Source organism: Phycodurus eques, chromosome 16 (genome assembly GCF_024500275.1).
Source record: "Phycodurus eques isolate BA_2022a chromosome 16, UOR_Pequ_1.1, whole genome shotgun sequence".
NCBI lineage: Eukaryota > Metazoa > Chordata > Actinopteri > Syngnathiformes > Syngnathidae > Phycodurus > Phycodurus eques.
In genome coordinates this window covers 9,847,795-9,868,712 of record NC_084540.1, presented here as the reverse complement: position 1 = coordinate 9,868,712, position 20,918 = coordinate 9,847,795, and the positions used below count along the sequence as shown (strand labels likewise).

The window sequence follows — 20,918 nt, the reverse complement described above, 5'->3', positions numbered from 1 at the left end:
GTATTTTCACTTTAAAAGGACTAACGAATTCTGACCAAGAGTAATTAAATATTTATGTCATGTGTCGGAATAAAAAGATGTATTGTTAACTGTCGTTTGTCCGATCCAATAACAGAACGAGTCGAAATTTTTTGATACAGCATGTGTCTTATTCCATTTGATCTCTCCAGACATATTCTGGCTTGTTCTGCGTGGTCATCAACCCCTACAAGAACTTGCCCATCTATTCAGAGAACATCATTGAGATGTACCGGGGGAAGAAGAGGCACGAGATGCCGCCTCACATCTACGCCATCTCGGAGTCAGCATACCGATGTATGCTTCAAGGTAAGACTTTTGTTTAGTCAGATTTGTTAAGACATTCTTGCTCTCAATGTTAGCAACACTTTTAGGACTGGACATCGCTGCCATGCATTACCATACTCTGACAATTTGATTCATTGCTTTGCTAAGAAAGTGTGAACAATATTTCTTAGCAGCAGATGAGTAGAATTGTTTTTAGCCAAGAGTGTTTCAGAAACATGGTCGCTGCTGTGCAAGAGTTTATATCATTTCCAGGCAGCGTTTGGTTTACTGCATACTCCAGGAGATTAGTGTGTGAAGTGTTTTAAGTGTGTGAAAAGTCACAAGGTCAGGAACGATATGACATTACTAATTATATCTGAGAAGTCCAGTGTATCAAGGGAATCATCGACCTGATGTGTTTTTCATTGTCATTTGATATTGCTGTCAAATAATTAAGATGAGTGAAGGAAGTCATGAGAGCTCTAAAATGAAACACCCAAGTCTCTGTCTCAATATACAGTACACCCGATAAAGACAATATCAAAAACATGTCAATGGGATGTCGATACCAGTATTGGTGCCGATACTGTACGTATGTACTCATGTTCATAAAAATGCTTTTTAAAAATAAAACAAAAAAAAATAGAACGTCGAATCAGAATTTTCAAATGCAAACTAGTCAATGTACTTTTTTTATTCTGAGAAGCGCTGCAATACTTCGATTTACTTCTGCCGGCATTTTGATTTACTGCGTATCGCTTCTGCGTGTGTACGCATTGTGGCTTCACTGAGAGCTTCATAGTTTGTTTAAAAAAATAAAAATAAAAAAAGAGCTCTCTGCTGAATGAGGCTCAGAAACTGACACCATGGAAGTGTTACTGAGGAGTGGTTATGTTAGGCCACTCTACCATAAAGGCCTTATTGGTGGATTGCTGCGGGGATGCTTGCTTGTTTTCCTAATTTCACAGAGGAACACTTGAGCTCCGGCAATGACCATTGGGTCACCTTGGTCACCTCCTTGACTGGTTTCTTAGCTTTTTATTTATAATAGTGACAACAACAACAAAAATCACATTGTCATTATGGGGTGTTGTGTGCAGAAATTTGAGGCAGAAAAGGATTTTATACATTTTGGAATAAGGCTGGCGGCACAGTGGATGACTGGTTAGCACATCTCCCTCGTGGTTCTGAGGCAGATGTTCAAATCCCGGCCTTGCCTGTGTGGAGTTTGCATGTTCTATCCGTGCCTGCGTGGGTTTTCCCTGGGTACTCCGTTTTCCTTGCACATCCCAAAAACATGCGTGGTAGGTTGATTGAAGACTCTAAATTGCCCGTAGGTGTGAATGTGAGTGTGAATGGTTGTTTGTTTCTATGTGCCCTGTGATTGGCTGGCGACCGGTTCAGGGTGTACCCCGCCTCTCGCCCGAAGATAGCTGGGCACACCTGCGACCCGAGTGAAGATAAGCGGTACAGAAAATGGATGGATGGAATAAGGCTGTACCAAAATGTAGAAAAAGTAAAGTGTTGCAATTACTTTCCAGATGCACTCTATCATGAAATCATACATGCTTAAAACTTCCACGTGGGTAGTGAAAGGGCTTCCTTCAGGAGCTCAAGTTCCATAGTGGGGAGGTTTCTAGAGAAAGAGAGTGAGGTCTAGCTTACAAATTGTTAAGACTTTGCACCTCAAACTCACACTTGAGCTGCAGTTTGTAATTATTGTCCATCAGTGTCAACGGTTCCACCTTAATGAAACCTACAGTGGCCATACAGTCTACATACCCCTGTTAAAATGCCATGTTTTTGTGATGGAAAAAAATTAGACTGAGATTAATAATTTCAGAACATTAACAGGAGTCCAGGACATTGTTGATATGGGCAGTACTTGCCAGAAATTCCTGCAGCTCCTTTAATGTTAGTGTACGCCTCGTTGCAGCGTCCCTGATCATTTTCAATTTGTCTTTCCCTCAATTTGGGAGGGATATCCAGTTTGTGGTCATGCCACTGTGTCTTCATCAAACCCTTAATAATGAGATCCCTCTGGTGTTTTGGAAGGTCTCTGTGAACAGTGGCTGTAGCTGTAGGATGCAATTTGGAAAAAGTCAGAAAAGTACACTTATTGTGTTCATGTCATCCATTTTCTTCACAGACAAACCTTTTTGTGTTTGTGAGAACCATAACTCCAAACCTTTTCAGGTTTCAACATATCGTTGCGTAAATTAACAATGAATATTTTTTTTTATCTGTTTTCAATACAGCGTGGTACAAACCACCCTTAAAAGTGATGCCATTTTCTTAATGGATTGGATCTATTCAATTACATGCTTTGTAACAGCCGCCAATGTGATGTTAAATAACTAGAATCAAGTAGAAGCTGAAGAAAAGGAACAACTTATCTGACAAGTATAAGTTTTTTCGTTGTTTGAACAGCTTTAGGCTCCTCACTTTGTGACCCTATTCGCTATTCGTAGAAAAACAGCAGTACTCTTTCCCGCATTTGTTTCTTTAGAATAATGCCATCGCTCTAAGTCATATGCATGCTAAAAATTGTTTTTCAGTTTGTGTTGTTTATTGCGTTCACAGCTGCAGGGTTTGTGTGTGTGGCTGATTTGGTGTCAGCTCCCTGTCATTACAGCCTTAAGGCTCCTCATTGGTGTATGCAGGATGTTTGGTTGGATGTCCAAACAGCTGAAACCATGACTCAGGATTGACCATGGCCAGTACATAAAACCACATTGCACCAGTTTCTCAAAAAGAACCTCCTGCATGTGAAGATTTGTGCTGTGTAGTTCTGGAGGTTATTTTTTTTTAAAACTTCTCAGTCTCTTCAAGATTTATTTTCCTCAGGTTTGAGTTTATTTTCTTGCCTTCTCAGTTCTAATTATTTTCCCATTTACTTACAACCCTAAACATATATAGATATACATACACATATTAGGGAGGGGACAGTATATTATTCATCCATCCATCCATCCATTTTCTGAGCCGCTTCTCCTCATTATGGTCGCGGGCGTGCTGGAGCCTATCCCAGCTGTCATCGGGCAGGAGGCGGGGTACACCCTGAACTGGTTGCCAGCCAATCGCAGGGCACATAGAAACAAACAACCATCCGCACTCACATTCACACCTACGGGCAATTTAGAGTCTCCAATTCATGCATGATTTTGGGATGTGGGAGGAAACCGGAGTGCCCGGAGAAAACCCACGCAGGCACGGGGAGAACATGCAAACTCCACACAGGCGAGGCCGGGAATTGAACCAGGGTCCTCAGAACTGTGAGGCTGACGCTCTAACCAGTCGGTCACCGTGCCGCGTATATTATTCAGTACACTACAAAATGCATATTTTGCTGGCAAGTAAAATAGCGACATAATTTTGTGGGAGAAAAATGTTGTTCTCTTTATGCACAAAACACGCAATGAAAATATACGGAACCGTGGCCCAAAAATCGAGGTACGGACCATACCATGCCTTACCTGTACCTTCCCACCTCTCATGTGTATATAGGATGACAACCTTATATTTAAACCTTTCTCAGCCTGTGAACATGATGCAAGATGTTTACCTCGATATGGGACAACTCCAGGGCCACCATTCTTGTTTGACCCCATTTTTCCCTGCAGGAGGTTTCATTCTTTTGAGCTACTGCTCCACACAGGGAGGGGGAGGTACGGTAGTCACTGGAATGAGGTCATCATTGGCCCCTCGATAAATACCCTGTCGTGCTAAATTCTACATGCTGAGTCACGGTCAAGTTGTCTCAAGAGCAGGCCATTACCCACAAGGACTCCTTTGGCCAGGAGTGCATCACCATGGATACTGTGTGTGTGCGTGTGCGCGTGCCCGCATGTGCAACCAAAATAACCATGCCCAGGAACCTCAGATAGAAGTGTCACTTGCTATGTGACAGTGTTTTAGCAGGCACAAAAAAGGGACTTTTGTGTTACTGAATCTCCTTACACTTGTTCAATACAGCCAACACGCTGTCTAGTTCATGCTGAAAAAAACTGCCTTTTTTAAAAAACAAAAATGCAATCCTCGTTTCTAACTGCAACTTTATCTCCTTTTCTTACTAAAGCTGCTGGTCTTACTCTTTTGTCCCTTTTGTTCGCTTCACTCAAGAATTGTTTCATTACTCATTTAGTCTTTTTCCGACAACAAAATCTTATGGCTTGGAAGAGAGGAATTTCCCACATCCTTGAAAGCATTTTGGTCCCCCCTCACTTAACATGAAAAATACAACCACAGATCTGCTGGAAGCGTTCTGGTTACTCAGTCTTATTTAGTTTTTATTTCCTACCCTTTTATAAGGAAACATAGCAAGAGTAGTCTGGAAGTTCCCTTTTAGGATATCGCCAGTGTTGCTGTGGTTTGGCCCCTTCATTGCTGACAATGTTGCATGGTGAGGTGAACACTGGTGCTTTGCCATTCCCATACAAATCTGATGGTAAAGTAGCTAATATATTTCAACATTCTCTGAGTCATTGCGATAGTTTCTATATCATCTATTGATCTGGCCACATTAGTTGTTTATAGCCATATTAGCAGGAATTTACTTTTCTTGGTCTAAAACACTAGTTTGGAATAATGGAGACATTTTTTCGTGACCAATGCGTGCATTTTGCGACTCACCTTAAATTCTCAAAGAAAAATGTACAGTATGACTGTTCATGACTAAATTATGCAGTAACGGGATTAGGTGTACGCTTTGGTCGAAATTAAGAATATTGTTGTAGGTTGGTGGGTGTTTTTAGTGTCATCATAGTCTGTTATGTGATTGTTTCTACTATAATTTAAGATGTCTTTATATCTCTGGATGCGATATATTGTATAGATACTACTAAGACATGCAAGAGCGTGAACTGATAGCTACCAAAGCTGCGTTTGATTTGAACTCAGTTTTAATAATTCATGAAAACATGGAAACTGTTCGACATAGCTTTATTTTTCATTTTGACTTTCTTATTTAATAACCATCTTGAATTTTTTTTGCCAAAACCGAAAAATATTTTGACTCTGTAGATCCATCCATCCATTTTCTGAGCCGCTTCTCCTCACTAGGGTCGCGGGAGTGCTGGAGCCTATCCCAGCTGTCATGAATAAGTGAATAAGGAGGACGCTGGAAGGTGACTGAAAAGCGCAGAACAAGAGAACAGGAGTAGCGCAAAAGCAAGAGAGGGCAGAGTTATGAGGGAAAGACAGCAGAGGGTAGATGGGAAATTCAGAGGGAGCAGCCAGCATTGTGCTGCACAATGGAGGCTTTGTGCAGTCTGAAGGGGGCTGGGACCTGTGTGCTGTGTGGGTGCGGATGCAGACGGGTACTCTTGAAATCCCCACTTGGAAACGAGGCCTTTCTCTGTGGCCATGAGGGCGAGCAAAGCCAGTGGAGGGTACACATATCGCCTGAGTGATACGACAGGTGTGGTGGGTCAGACGGAGTGTGTGTGTGAGAGTGTGTTCGTCCGCGCGTTAAGGAAAGAGTGTCCAAGTCTTCAAAAGGTCTGTCTGTACACTGAGCATGTTCGAGAGACGACTTTCAGACAAATGTGAGGCCTGTTTAAGCAGTCTGCTGCTCACACACGCACGCACACACACATGCACACACACACACACACACTGTAATACATATTCGCAGATGCATCTTTTAAGAGCGGACAGCTGTGGAAGTCATATTTTACAGTTATATTTCTGCTTTGAATTTATAGCTTCGTCCATAGTTATAGTTCAGATACATTCCTCACCATATGCTTACGCCTTAGTATTTCCCCTATCATTAGCCTTTTTTACACAGATTTCTGAAAAGGCACATACTGTATATCCAATAGGCAATGATATTGTACAAATCTAAAAGTACAACACCCATCACAGGGCAATGTGTATTTTTGTTATACAGTACACAATAAAGGTACAAATTAATAAATCTGGTTTTAACCATACAGTACATACAAAAGTTATGGTAAGTAATTATTAGTGTTCACCACTTTTAAAACAAACTTGGTATCTTCATCAAAAAGCTGGTATTTTCTTTTCAAAATCAGAGCTAGTAGCGCAGATTATTTTTTTTCGAGTTCTTTTTTTAATCCAAAAGTCAAAAATAACCCATCTCAGTGATCATTGCTAGAGACTGTCTCAGATGGCATAGTTATACAAGTTCACTTGTGCTGCTAGACAAACGTTTAAACTAGACTTTACGCCAATCTGATCGGTGTTATCGGTATCTGCCGATAATTAGCATTTTATGCTGATCGGCTTTCATGTCATAAGTCGCCGATCCGATCAATGACGTCGTCGAACGGCTCCGCACAAGACATTTAACTCCGCGTCTTTGTCGCATATGAATCCAAAAGCAGTATACAGTACACAATTATATACAATAAATGAACAAGTCATGTAAATAGACACATTGCTCCATCTTGTGATCGGATCGGTGATCGGTTATCGTTTTTTTTTTAAACTTGCTGATCGGTGATCGGCCCCAAAAATCCTGATTGTGTAAGACCTAGTTGAAACCACATTAGTAGGAACATTGCAGACAATATATGAAGTCTCAGTTATACTGTAAGAGGTCACTTGACAGTTTATAACGCCACACTCTTTGATTACTAGATTTGTTTCACGTTGTACACTTTACCGTTGGGTGTATCATTTGTGGTAGTCAAAACACACTGACCAACATTATAGTTTGCATTAATAAATGCTACTACTTGCAAGGTGCAATCACTGTAAAAATTGTACAGTCTGCTTAAGCTGCTGCCCCTGTGACCTGACCCCGCACAAGAAAATGGATGCATGGATGGATATTTTTCTTTAAACCTGACATTCCAGGATATTGTTTCCCCATCCATTGCAGTGACCGTTCCAAACAAATTCAGATTTCATCTGATCAGTCTTACACTGTCAAACAGCTTGACACAGTAATACACTCCCTTTTGTGATTAGGTCCCTGCTCCTCTGTGTGTGTCTGGATTCCTGTGGAGCTACAGGGCTTAGCACTCTGATATGAGAGGTGCCAGCATAAACACACATGCACAGACATACACATGAAAACAGCCTTGTTCTGTTGGATTATGGCGGGCCTAGCCATCACAAAGAGCCTCTGTGGAATAGCAAGCCACCCAAACGGCTGCCATCTGCAATCGATTACTTTGCCAAATACTTTCTGCCATATCTCCTGCAACAGCTCTATCTCTCCTCTCATTGGCCTAACGGTAAAACCAAGAGAACAGCAGCACCCACAGAAAAACTAAACATGACTTCTTTAACAAAAGGTACTATTAGAAATATAGAAGAAAAAAAAAATCAATAAATACTGTAAGTCAAGTAGGTAGAGGCAATATACGGTATTTGCTAAATCGTTTCTGCCATCAAATGTATGTTTAATTAGTGTAGCACACCACATGCACAGTGGTTTCCATCGGAGCATCCAAATATCTACCAGCTTTATCTCCATGTTGGACTCGCTATCTTTATATGTAACATAAAATTAGGTGATAATTTACTTGGCTCATGTAAGATTTTTGATCTGGTTGAAATTACCTACTTTTGCTCCTTTCAGCTATTAACCCTAAAACCCTTCAATCTTGGTGGAAGTCTGCTGTTGTTATCTTACTGGATCTCATTTGACTATGCCGTTCTACTTAATGTTGCAGCCAATGAATGCATGTATCAGGGTATGCAGCGTTAATAATGACAAGTTGTTAAAGCAAGCAGAAGTGTAGGCAGGAACAACACAATCAACAGTCCAGACTGAAGTGTGACATCATTACGTCTGTTTCCACTCTTGCCCCCCCCACTCAACCGATGTTATCAACCCAGATGCCCAGACTTGGGACAAGAAAGTGTTTGTTTTGTTTTTTTATCTGTAATGCTAATACTAAATACTTAAATGATTTGTTTGGGCTATGTTCCCAAGGCATCTGTTTTCATGAGTCATAGTGAAATAAACACATTAAATTTCAAAGAATGTATTCCTCAGCCCAATGATGTTTTACACACCACATGAGCACCTCACCATGAGAAACATGTACGGTGTGGTTTTCTTGACCGCATCACCTCTTTGTTTTTCACAGACTTTCTTATTTCGCCTAAACATTAAGAGCATTTTAGAAATATGCTTTTTGGAACATATGAAAATAAAATAAATGTGTAGCATAAGTAAAAGTGTCATAAAACCTTAAAAGCCAACCATACGTCTCAATTTTAGCATAGACTCCACCAACCATATTTACGGTTCTTCATTCCTGTTTTGCAGCAACACAATTATTTTTTTTCCCAAATATAGACTTGCGATTTATACATCCAGTACATCAGCCAGAAGGACTGATAACATGCTATATATTTGACACACTGTAAATTATTATCCTAGGATGTGTCATTTTTTTCCCTGTGTGCACATAAACAGTAAGCTTGACCCACAGTGTGCCAAGTAATGAGGAGGAAGCGAGAGAACTCATAATTCACAAATTCCTCTTTGTAATTCAAGCCACTTGTGCATCTGTTTTCAGTGTGTTTGCATGGCACTGTTACAAATGTACCTTCCATAATAAGGGTTTATCTTTTTGATTAATTTACTTTGAAAGTTCAAAGCATTCCATTGTGGTTAAGACACTTTGGTTTGGCGCAACTATTGTTAGAGTAATTTTTCTGTGCTTTAAAATTGTGTGTCTACTCATTAACTCATCCAGTCGTAACTTGGCTCCCTCATTCCTGCATTCCTTTTTATTTTTACACTGCTGAGAAAAATAAAGGGAATGCATAATCATCATGGTGTAACTCCAGGTCATTCACAGGTCAGATGAGGATATCAACCTGTCCAGGAAATTTGTAGGAACTGCCAATTTCCCCTGCTGTTATGAAAAATGACACAGATAACAGGTGGAAAGGAGTGGCAGGCAACCCCAATTAAGGGAATTGTTTTAAAGTTGGATGTCATGGATCATTGAGGTCACCACCACAGAGGAGACAATCGCTCATTTCATCAGTTGCATGCCCAGATACAGTGGGTACGGAAAATTTTCAACCCCCCTTAAATTTTTCACTCTTTGTTACCGGTATATTGCAGCCATTTGTTAAAATCATTGAAGTTAATTTTCCCCCCCTCATTAATGTACACACACCACTCCATATTGACAGAAAAAAAACGGAATTGTTTAAATTTTTGCTGATTTATTAAAAAAGAAAAACTGAAATATCACACAGGCATAAGTATTCAGATCATTTGCTGTGACACTCATATTTAACTCGGGTGCTGTCCATTTCTTCTGATCATCCTTAAAATGGTTCTACACCTTTATTGGAGTCCAGCTGCGTTTGATTCTACTGATTGGACTTGATTAGGAAAACCACACACCTGTCTGTATAAGACCTTACAGCTCACAGTGCATGTCAGAGCACAGTGGCCTCCATAATCCTGAAATGGAAGACGTTTGGGACGACCAGAACCCTTCCTTGAGCTGGCCGAACTGAGCAATCGGGGAAGAAGAGCCCTGGTGAGAGAGGTAAAGAAGAACCCAAATATCACTGTGGCTGAGCTCCAGAGATGCTGTCGGGAGATGGGAAAAAGTTCTAGAAAGTCAACCATCACTGCAGCCCTCAACCAATCGGGGCTTTATGGCATAGTGGCCCGACGGAAGCCTCTTCTCAGACACATGAAAGACACATGAAAACCCGCATGGAGTTTGTTAAAAAACACCTGAAGGACTCCAAGATGGTGAGAAATAAGATTCTCTGGTTTGATGAGACATAAATAGAACTTTTTGGCCTTAATTCTAAGTGGCATGTGTGGAGAAAACCAGGCACTGCTCATCACCTGTCCAATACAGTCCCAACAGTGAAGCAAGGCGGTGGCAGCCTCATGGTGTGGGTGTGTTTTTCAGCTGCAGGGACAGGGAGACTGGTTGAAATCGAAGAAAAGATGAATGCGGCCAAGTACAGGGATATCCTGGACAAAAACCTTCTCCAGAGTGCTTAGGACCTCAGACTGGGCCGAAGGTTCACCTTCCAACAAGACAATGACCCTAATCACAAAGCTAAAATACCGAAGGAGTGGGTTCAGAACAACTCCGTGACTGTTTTTGAATGGCCCAGCCACAACCCTGACTTAAACGCAATTGAGCATCTATGGAAAGACCTGAAAATTGCTGCCCACCCACGTCTACCATCCAACCTGACAGAACTGGCTTATGGCTGTGTGATATTTCAGGTTTGATTTTTTTAATAAATCTGAAAAATGTCAACAATTCCGTTTTTTTCTGTCAATATGGGGTGTTGTGTGTACATTCATGAGGGGGGAATTAACTGAACAATTTTAGCAAATGGCTGTAATATAAAAAAAGAGTGAAAAATTTAAGGGGGTCTGAATACTTTCCGTACCCACTGTATTCCAGGGAGTTTATACAACCATGCACTTTGGAGCCATACACACTAGAAAGCAACATTTTAAGATGTTTTGAGGGAATTCACAAAAGTTGGATCAGGCATAGATTTCATTTTTACACAGTGATTATGAGTATGAGTCTGGATTTGGTCCTCAGTGGATTCATGAGTTGGGTTTCCATTGATCGTTCTTACATTATTTTGATCTCAACCAACTACAAAATTTAATCAATAAAGATTTCCAACTGGAATAGCTCATTGCGATCTGGAATTTGGGATTAATTGTTCCCTTTCAATTTTCAGTGTTGTATTTTTATAGTTTAGAACCTAGTCATATTTTGTCCCTGAAAATGGGCACCAATACATAGGCACTGTGCAGGGAACAATTCCAGGCTAGGTACCTCATTAAGGTACTACATTAACAGCATGTAATTGTTCTGATGTAAATGACTCTTTCCTCCCTGTCGTTGTGCGTGTGTGTGTGTATCAGCCTTTACACACAACACAGGGGGTACCAAACTCACTGCACTCATTTTTGCGAGGGCGTGGACGTTTGCTAACCCCTGATGACAAACTATTTTGGTCTGTGATCTCAGCTGCCAAATGCCGTCACTAGCCTAACCAGAAATCAATGCAGAAACACCCATAGGATTTCATCCACAAGTATGTTAGCGGGTGACACATTTCTATATATAGCAGTTTTATATTCTGTGCCTTTCTGCCCTGCGTCGGGCCTCCAATGTGCCACTCTCTCACTGGTTATCTGTATTTCCAGTTGTTCATGCTCCTATCTGATCTTTTCCCACCACACCAGTTGCTTGGTGTCTGGTCTGTCACCTCTTGAAAGAGTTACGCATTACTCCTTTTGTTGAAATTTCACATTTATGTCTTCAAAGTGAGTCAAAATGATGCAGCTCAACAGTTGGCAGTGTTACTCATGACATTTTTTATCCTGACTGGGACAGAAGAATCGCTTTACCTTGTTGGGCAACAAGTTGTTGATTAAACACCAACGCTAAAAGCCATAAAAACGACTAAACCGTCAACGCTTTGTCTTCTACTCACCTGCTTCTCATTTCCCCTAAACATGTTAAACCGCCAACCTGCCAAAACTGACGCCCACTCTGCACCCCAGAGGCCCCGGTGCTGATAGCGACTGCTGAATTCCAGCACACACACAGAGATTGGTTCACACAAATGGCCAGTCAGCTCTGTGGGGTTGTCTGGCCTGCTCTTCGTAGGCTCGTACATGCCATTGAATGCCAAACTGGCAGCTGGTCCAACAGCATGGAAATGACTAATGCTTAGCCATTCAGCGGTTACAAAAAGCCGCAGTGAATGCACTGAAACATGCATAGTTTTACCTCAAAAGTGTTTTATCTGAAAGCCAAAGGTCTGCAACTATCCTAACTAGTCATTAACTATCATTAACCGCAAACATTTTATGATATAATTTGCTGCTCTTCTACTTTTTGCAGCTATTACAAACAGAACTGCTCTAAAGTAACTTATTGAATGGCTTTTGAAAATGGGTTAATGCATGTTTACTGAACCATTAATTGATGAGAAAACAATCACTGAAAGAGGCTGTGGTGAAAGACTGAAGAAATAAGTCACTTCAATTTACTTTAAGTTTTGCTCACCGAAAGATTTGGTGTTTCATTCCATATAATGCTTATTCTAATTTGTGCATCATATCCAGATGCAAATACTGAAGTGTTGATCTTGCTCTCATATAAGAATAAAAGCAAAAAAGCAAAAACAAAGGAATTGGCCTCAGTGTGGAAAATACCTTGGTAGGGGAGCAATATACATTAATCTCGTTTTGTTTTAAACAAGGGAGCTGAGAGTGCTCATGAGTGTGCAGCTGTGGATAAATGTCACCAAATCTAATAGAGATGAGTAGCGCGACTGCTCAGGATTTCTGATGCGTGTGAAATGGTTGCCACGGTAGCAGACCTTTCACTGCATTCAACTGAATTTTACGACTTCTTTTATCAAGCAAATTGTGAGCTTGAGCAGCAGCGTGGAGGAACTGTGTTACATCAACCCAGTTGCAAGGACAACAAAGGGTAAAGAAAACAGTGATGTTTCTAATCTTATAATTTCCCTTGTTTACCCGCAGATTACCTGTCACAGTGTTTTTCTTCAATTGCAAAATGCTTTATCTATTTCAAATATATATGTGTGTCCGCATGAAATAATATTTAGGAACTGAGGTTGAGCTGCATTTCCTTGTTCCCTATTACTGAGAAATCTTTGCAGTAAATTGGGGGCTGAGAGTGCGAACATTGTCTTTAATTTTGGGGATGTTGGGGTGTGTGGCAACATTTTTGTGTCAAGACATAAAACTTTTTTTTCTTTTTTTTTGACATTTTTCTTGAAGCCTCAATGTAAGAGTAGTGCCCTTAGCACAAACTTAATAAATGTGAGTGATGGAAATTATTTGGACTTTGTTTGAGGTGGCTGGAGAGTGGGAATGTTCTGGTATGTGGAGAATTAGGGTTTGCTTAATCCTCTTGGGGATAAATTATCAGCAAAAGGAACCCTGCTGTGCAAAACACACTGTGAACGAAAGTGACATTCATGTTGAGTATGTGTGTGAATGTTTTACACTAACAATACAATATATACATACGCACAGTATATAGTGTGCGTTAATTCTCGAGACTGCATGCTCCCTCCAGCATGACCTAAAACACTCATTCTACATCACATGCTCTGTTCCATCCATCCATCCATTTTCTACCGCTTATCCGAGGGCCGGGTCGTGGGGGCAGTAGCTTTAGCAGGGACGCCCAGACTTCCCTCTCCCCAGCCACTTCATCCAGCTCTTCCAGGGGGATCCCGAGGTGTTCCCAGGCCAGCCGAAAGACATAGTCTCTCCAACGTGTCCTGGGTCGTCCCGGGGTCATCCCGGGGTCTCCTCACCAGGGAGGTGTCCGGGAGGCATCCGAATCAGATGCCCCAGCCACCTCATCTCGATGTGGAGGAGCAGCGACTCTACTCTGAGATCCTCAAGGATGACCGAGCTTCTCACCCTATCTCTAAGGGAGAGCCCGGACACCCTGAGGGGGAAACTCATTTCGGCCGCTTGTATCCGGGATCTTGTTCTTTCGGTCACCATGAATAAGCTATCACAAGTTTGATCAGACACATTTCCACCAACATAGCCCTATACCAGTCCTGCTCAAGCCCTTTAACTCAGGCATGCAACACAGAAACCAAAACAAGCACACACACAAAACAGAGTTACATCAACCAGTTCTGAATGATTAAAGCAGGAGGTCGTTTGCATGTATGACATTATGATTAGAAAAGCAACACGCTAGAATTCTATTGAACAAGCTGGTCAAAATCTCCACAGCTACCTCTCCTATAAGCTTCCATACCTCCACATGAATGGCACCATTTTTCATCCTCTTTAATGCCTTTGTAACTTCCCCTTTACTAATCATTGCCACTTCCTTGTCAACCACACTTGCCTCTTCTACTCTCCCTTGACTCTCATTTTCCTCATTCATCAACTCCTTGAAGTATTCTTTCCATCTATCTAGCACACTACTGGCACCAGTCAACATATTTTCATTTCTATCCTTAATCAGCCTAACCTGCTGCACATCCTTCCCATCACTATCCCTCTGTCTGGCCAACCTGTATAGATCCTTTTCTCCTTCTTTAGTGTCCAACCTGGCACACGTGTCATCATATGCCACTTGTTTGGCCTTTGCCATCTCTACCTTTGCCCTATGTCGCATCTCAATGTATTAATTTCACCTCTCCTCAGTCCTCTCAGTGTCCCACTTCTTAGCTAACCTTTTTCCTTGTATGATTTCCTGTACTGTGAGGTTCCACCACCAAGTCTCCTTCTCTCCTTTCCTGCCAGAAGGTACACCAATTGTATCTAGAACTGAATGTGGGGACTTTGAATGTTGGGACTATGACAGAAAATCTTGGAAGTTGGTTGACATGATGATTAGGAGAAAGGTTGATATATTGTGTGTCCAGGAGACCAGCTGGAAAGGCAGTAAGGCTAGAAGTTTAGGGGCAGGGTTTACATTATTTTACCATGTGTAGATGGGAAGAGAAATGGAGTCGGGGTTATTTTAAAAGAAGAGTTGGCTAAGAATGTCTTAGAGGTGAAAAGAGCATCAGATCGAGTGATGAGGCTGAAACTTGAAATTGAGAGTGTTATGTATAATGTGATTGGTGGCTATGCCCCACAGGTAGGATGTGACTTAGAGGTGAAATAGAAATTCTGGAAGGAGCTAGACGAAGTAGTTCTGAGCATTCCAGACAGAGAGAGAGTCGTGATTGGTGCAGATTGTAATGGACATGTTGGTGAAGGAAATGGGGGTGATGAAGAAGTGATGGGTAAGTACGGCATACAGGAAAGGAACTTGGAGGGACAGATGGTGGTAGACTTTGCTAAAGGGATGCAAATGGCTGTATTGATCACTTTTTTCCATAAGAGGCAGGAACATAGGGTGACCTACAAGACTGGAGGTAGAAGCACGCAGGTGGATTACATCTTGTCCAGACAATGTAATCTGAAGGAGGTTACCGACTGTAAGGTAGGCAGAGCAGAGAACCATGTGGTGTAAGTTGAGACAGGACGAGTGTTGTGCAGCTTTTCAGGAAGAGGTGAGACAGGCTCTGGGTGGACAGGAGGAAACTTCCAGAAGACTGGCCCACTGCAGCCAAGGTGGTCAGAGAGGCAGGCAGGAGAGTACTTGGTGTATCTTCTGGCAGGAAAGGAGAGAAGGAGACTTGGTGGTGGAACCTCACAGTACAGGAAATCATACAAGGAAAAATGTTAGCTAAGAAGTGGGACACTGAGAGGACTGAGGAGAGGTGAAAGAAATACATTGAGATGCGACATAGGGCAAAGGTAGAGATGGCAACGGCCAAACAAGAGGCATATGATGATATGTGTGCCAGGTTGGACACTAAAGAAGGAGAAAAGGATCCATACAGGTTGTCCAGACAGAGGGATAGCGATGGGAAGGATGTGCAGCAGGTTAGGGTGATTAAGGATAGAAATGAAAATATGTTGACTGGTGCCAGTAGTGCGCTAGATAGATGGAAAGAATACTTCGAGGAGTTGATGAATGAGGAAAATGAGAGTGAAGGGAGAGTAGAAGAGGCAAGTGTGGTTGACAAGGAAGTGGCAATGATTAGTAAGGGGAAGTTACAAAGGCATTAAAGAGGATGAAAAAATGGAAAGACAGTTGATCCTGATGCCATTCCTGTGGAGGTATGGAAGCTTATAGGAGAGGTGGCTGTGGAGATTTTGACCAGCTTGTTCAATAATACTTCTAGCACGTGAGAAGATGCCTGAGGAATGGAAGAAAAGTGTGTCCGTCCCCATTTTTAAGAACAACGATGATGTGCAGAGCTGTGGGAACTATAGAGGAATAAAGTTGATGAGCCACACAATGAAGTTATGGGAAAGAGTAGTGGAGGCTAGACTCAGGACAGAAGTGAGTATTTGCGAGCAACAGTATGGTTTCATGCCTAGAAAGAGTACCACAGATCCATTATTTGCCTTGAGGATGTTGATGGAAAAGGAGCCACATTGTGTCTTTGTAGATCTTGAGAAAGCCTATAAGAGTACCCAGAGAGGAACTGTGGTACTGCATGCGGAAGTCTGGAGTGGCAGAGAAGTATGTTAGAATAATGCAGGACATGTACGAGGGTAGCAGAACAGTGGTGAGGTGTGCTGTAGGTGTGACAGATGAATTTAAGGTGGAGGTGGGACTGCATCAGGGATCAGCCCTGAGCCCCTTCCTGCTTGCAGTGGTGATGGATAGGCTGACAGATGAGGTTAGACTGGAATCCCTGTGGACCATGATGTTTGCAGATGACATTGTGATCTGCAGTGAAAGCAGGGAGCAGGTGGAGGAACAGTTAGAAAGATGGAGGCATGCACTGGAAAGCAGAGGAATGAAGATTTGCCAAAGTAAGACATAATATATGTGCATGAAGGAGAGGGGTGGTGGGGGAAGAGTGAGGCTACAGGGAGAAGAGATAGCAAGGGTGGAGGACTTTAAATACTTGGGGTCAACCGTCCAGAGCAATGGTGAGTGTAGTCAGTAAGTGAAGAAACGGGTCCAAGCAGGTTGGAACGGGTGGAGGAAAGTATCAGGTGTGTTATGTGACAGAAGAGTCTCTGCTAGGATGAAGGGCAAAGTTTATAAAACAGTGGTGAGGCCAGTCATGATGTACGGATTAGAGACAGTGGCACTGAAAAGGAAGCACAACAGGAAGCAGAGCTGGAGGTGGCGGAGATGAAGAGGTTGAGGTTTGCTTTCGGAGTGACCAGGTTGGATAAAATTCGAAATGAGCTCATCAGAGGGACAGCCAAGGTTTGAATTTTTGGGAAAACTTAAAGAGAGCAGACTTCGATGGTTTGGACACACCCAGAGGATAAATAGTGAGTATATTGGTAGAAGGATGATGAGGATGGAGCTGCCAGGCAAGAGAGCTAGAGGAAAACCAAAGAGAAGGTTGATGGATGTCGTGAGGGAAGACATGAGGGCAGTTGGTGTTCGAGAGGAGGATGCAGGAGATAGGCTTACATGGAAAAGGATGACGCGCTGTGGCGACCCCTATAGGGACAAGCCGTAAGGAAAATAAGATGAAATTAAAAACATCAGTCCTTCGGGGATAGTGATTATGCGCCAAGAAGCTACTATTTTATTTTATTATTTTTTTGTACACACTGCTCCATGAGGTATGAGTGATCTGGCTTCGCACCGTCAGTGCAGAGGTTATACTGGGGGAGAGGTGAGGTGGGAAGGAGGAGATGGAAATGAGAGCCACAGAGAGAAAAGGAAAGCACAAAGGAAAGAGAGATTTAGTGAGGAAGTAATAAGCTTCTGGCAGGTTGACCCATGCCTTGCCTGCATGGCACCCTGGGAAAATATGACCTAGCAACGAGCTGCCAAGTGGGTCAAGGTGGCCACTTGGAGCAGGTTGATGTTTATACACTATTAAACAAGTTTAAAAGTTAATGTAGGCATTAGAATACATTAACAGCAACACAAATCTAAATTAAATGAAATCTAAAACTGAGCCAGACACTATCATCTGTTAATTTGCTTATGCGAGAACATGTATCCAAATGCTGTTTGAAGAACAGATTAGGTACAGAACAGAAGAGTAGATGTGTGTTGTATTAGAATATGGTGGATGTTTTCAGCCATTTTTCTTCTAGTACTGCTTTCTAGTTTAGGGACCGTGGGTTGATAAAAGCAATAACTTTCAGAAAACTAAAGGAGTTGTGGGATGAAAGAAATGATAGTCTCACTGGAAGATGATGGATCTCCACAGGAGAGCAAGGTCAAATGAAAGTGAATAGAATCATATGCAGTTTAAGAGGAGAAATAGCTGTCTGATGAGTAGAATAGAAAGTGACTGGAGAGCTCATGGACGTTCACAGATGTGTTTGTTCCACTTTTTTGTTAATTTTGTGCTTCCGCCATGACTAGTGCGTGGCCTGTTTACTTGGCAATCACTTGCAATGTTCCATTTATTGGCTATTGTTTTCCTTTAGATTATCTTATTTTTCATGTTGCTGCTGCCAGAGGATGTAAACGTGTCCTGTGGAGAGAATTTATATCCTAGGAAAGACTTTCGTGTCCCATGGTGTTTATTAACGCAACTAGATGTGATTTAAACTCTGATTTTCTACGGTGCTCAGGGTGTAAATGTACAAAATCATGAGAATTGTAAACTGGTTTGCTTGTCATTTTGTGCAGATTGCAGAAATGACCTGGTGTTGCTTTTCTCATCATGATGTCATACATGCAAACGACCTCCTGCTTTAATCATTCAGAGCTGGTTGATGTAACTGTTTTGTGTGTGCTTGTTTTGGTTTCTGTGTTGTGTGCCTGAGTTAAAGGGCTTGAGCAGGACTGGTATAGGGCTATGTTGGTGCAAATGTGTCTGATCAAACTTGTGACCGCTTATTCATCTTTCCCAACATCTAACACAAAGTTTATTATATTCATTTGACATATTTTTCACCTTTGTATCTGTTGTTCTAGCCTGTCTGTGTTTGTAGACAAGCTATTTAAGTGTGAGGACAAAAAGTCATATTTTTGCAAGCTCACAACAAATGTGCAGCCCTGCTCTTCATCTCATGTTGGCTTTAAACAAAATACAGTAGATGAAGACACTCTACCACAACTCCACTTTTCCAAATGCCTTCGCTGCCTATTAGCAAGGGTGACCTCATTCGTAAGCTTGATTGAAGTTTGTAAATCCTACAACCAGACACACATCAGCGTCTAGGATGGTTTAGGATGATAAATGTGTTGGTTTTGCCAGTATTGAGTTGAAAGTATGGAGAGGTGTTTCTAAATTTATCTTACAGGAAATGAAAAAGCACCTCACTTCCTACCACAAGAATTCCAGCAGATATTGATGGAAGCAGGAAGAAAAAAACTCTATAAACCCACAAGGCATTTTTTTAGAGAGAAAATAAGCTTGGAACCTCTTGCAACCTCAACTGGCACCTTTGTGATAGATACCGTTTATTAATTTCTTGAGGGAAATTGAGGTTTTATAGTAGAAGTACTTTTCCCTGAGCCTTTTACGTTATCCAAAGTTCAACTTCACAAGTTTTGTTGAAGAAAACAATGGATTATAAACCATGTTTGGACAGTCCAAAAGTGAAGTAAGCTCCTCCATGATTAAGACTCTCACGTCAGCCTGCATAACAAGACTGTCAGTATTACCCAATAATTAAGGTTTTAAGTGTCACATACCAAACCTCTGTTGGGTTACAAGTTTATATTGGAAACAGGAGGAGACTTGCTGCATGTTGGTGTCCATTATATACTGGTGGAGATACATCTTTGCTTCTCAAAGCAGTTATTTTCCCCCTCTTTCTAAGAAAAACAACTGCTTTTACATGGAATCATGTAAAAAAAAAATAATGTAAAAAAAAAACAAAAAAATACCTGCCCTTGTTGAAAAGTTTTGGCTGAAGCTAAAGTTATGTTATAACGTACACTGACAGAATAGCATATTCATTCATTCATTTTTCGTACCGCTTATCCTCACTAGGGTCGTGGGCGTGCTGGATCCTATCTTTGGACAAGAGGCGGGGTACACCCTGAACTGGTCGCCAGCCAATCGCAGGGCACATACAAACAAACAACCATTCACACTCACATTCACACCTAAGGGCAATTTAGAGTCTTCAATTAACCTACCATGCATGGTTTTGAGATGTGGAAGGAACCCACTGTACCCGGAGAAAACCCACGCAGGCACGGGGAGAACATGCAAACTCCACACAGGCAAAGCCAGGATTTGAACCCCGGTCCTCGGAACTGTGAGACAGCTCTGGTAACCAGTTGTCCACCATGCCGCCACAATAGCACATTCATTTTAAAAAGCATAAGAATATGAAAACATGCACCAAGTTCAGTGGGCACATCCTCGGTCCACTGCAAGCTTCTTGAACAATATAATTGTTGTCACTGTTTTGTTAAATTGGCTATAGCTAGGTATGTCACGATAATTACTATATCGGCTTATCGTTCGATAAATAAAATGGACTTGATAATGTTTACGGATTGTTAAATTGTTAAATTGTGATTGTTGTGGTTGCCCTGCGATTGGCTGGCAACCAGTTCAGGGTGTACCCCGCCTCCTGACCGATGTTAGCTGGCATAACCTCCAGCACACCCGTGACCCTAGTGAGGAGAAGCGGCTCAGAAAATGGATGGATGGATGGATGATAGTTGTGGTGAGCCAGCCAGTGGATCACACAGTGAGGTGACACAGTTGGAGGGCTGTGTCATTAGCCGCTAGTGGGCTCATGGAACGCCGGTGGACTAGTACACTCTTGTCGGTGCTGGCTCCGTCCAATACGCTACACTCCACATCCTTGCTCCATGTGCAGCATGTAGATTCACACAACAGAGACACTTTAACCGTTTGTTGTCACGAGCATCGCCCCACCATAGCGATGTTGTTTAAAACATCAGCGCTTCACTCCGTGTTGTTGTACAGCAGCTAAAATAAGCAACCATTTTTCTCATTTCTCATGTCATTTCACATTTTTACACACAACATAATTTCTGAACTTTATTTTTGTACTTTCTTTGTATGTATGGATTACTTGGGCTATTCCCAACATCTGGCGAAATTTTCAGTTCAATAGCACCTTTGAAAGTATATTTAGTGAGAAAAAAATGTTAAATACTTAGTTACTTAGGGATAGTTTTAGGGAAAATATATCC

General features: G+C 41.8%; 1 protein-coding gene across 1 annotated transcript in view; it reads left to right on the top strand.

Annotated features, from left to right (window-relative positions):
• Positions 1–20,918, top strand: part of LOC133414888 (myosin-10-like) — a 73,064-nt gene that overhangs the window by 12,136 nt on the left and 40,010 nt on the right. The window contains 1 exon segment of the mRNA XM_061700588.1: positions 171–327. Coding sequence (XP_061556572.1) covers positions 171–327 — 157 coding nt within the window.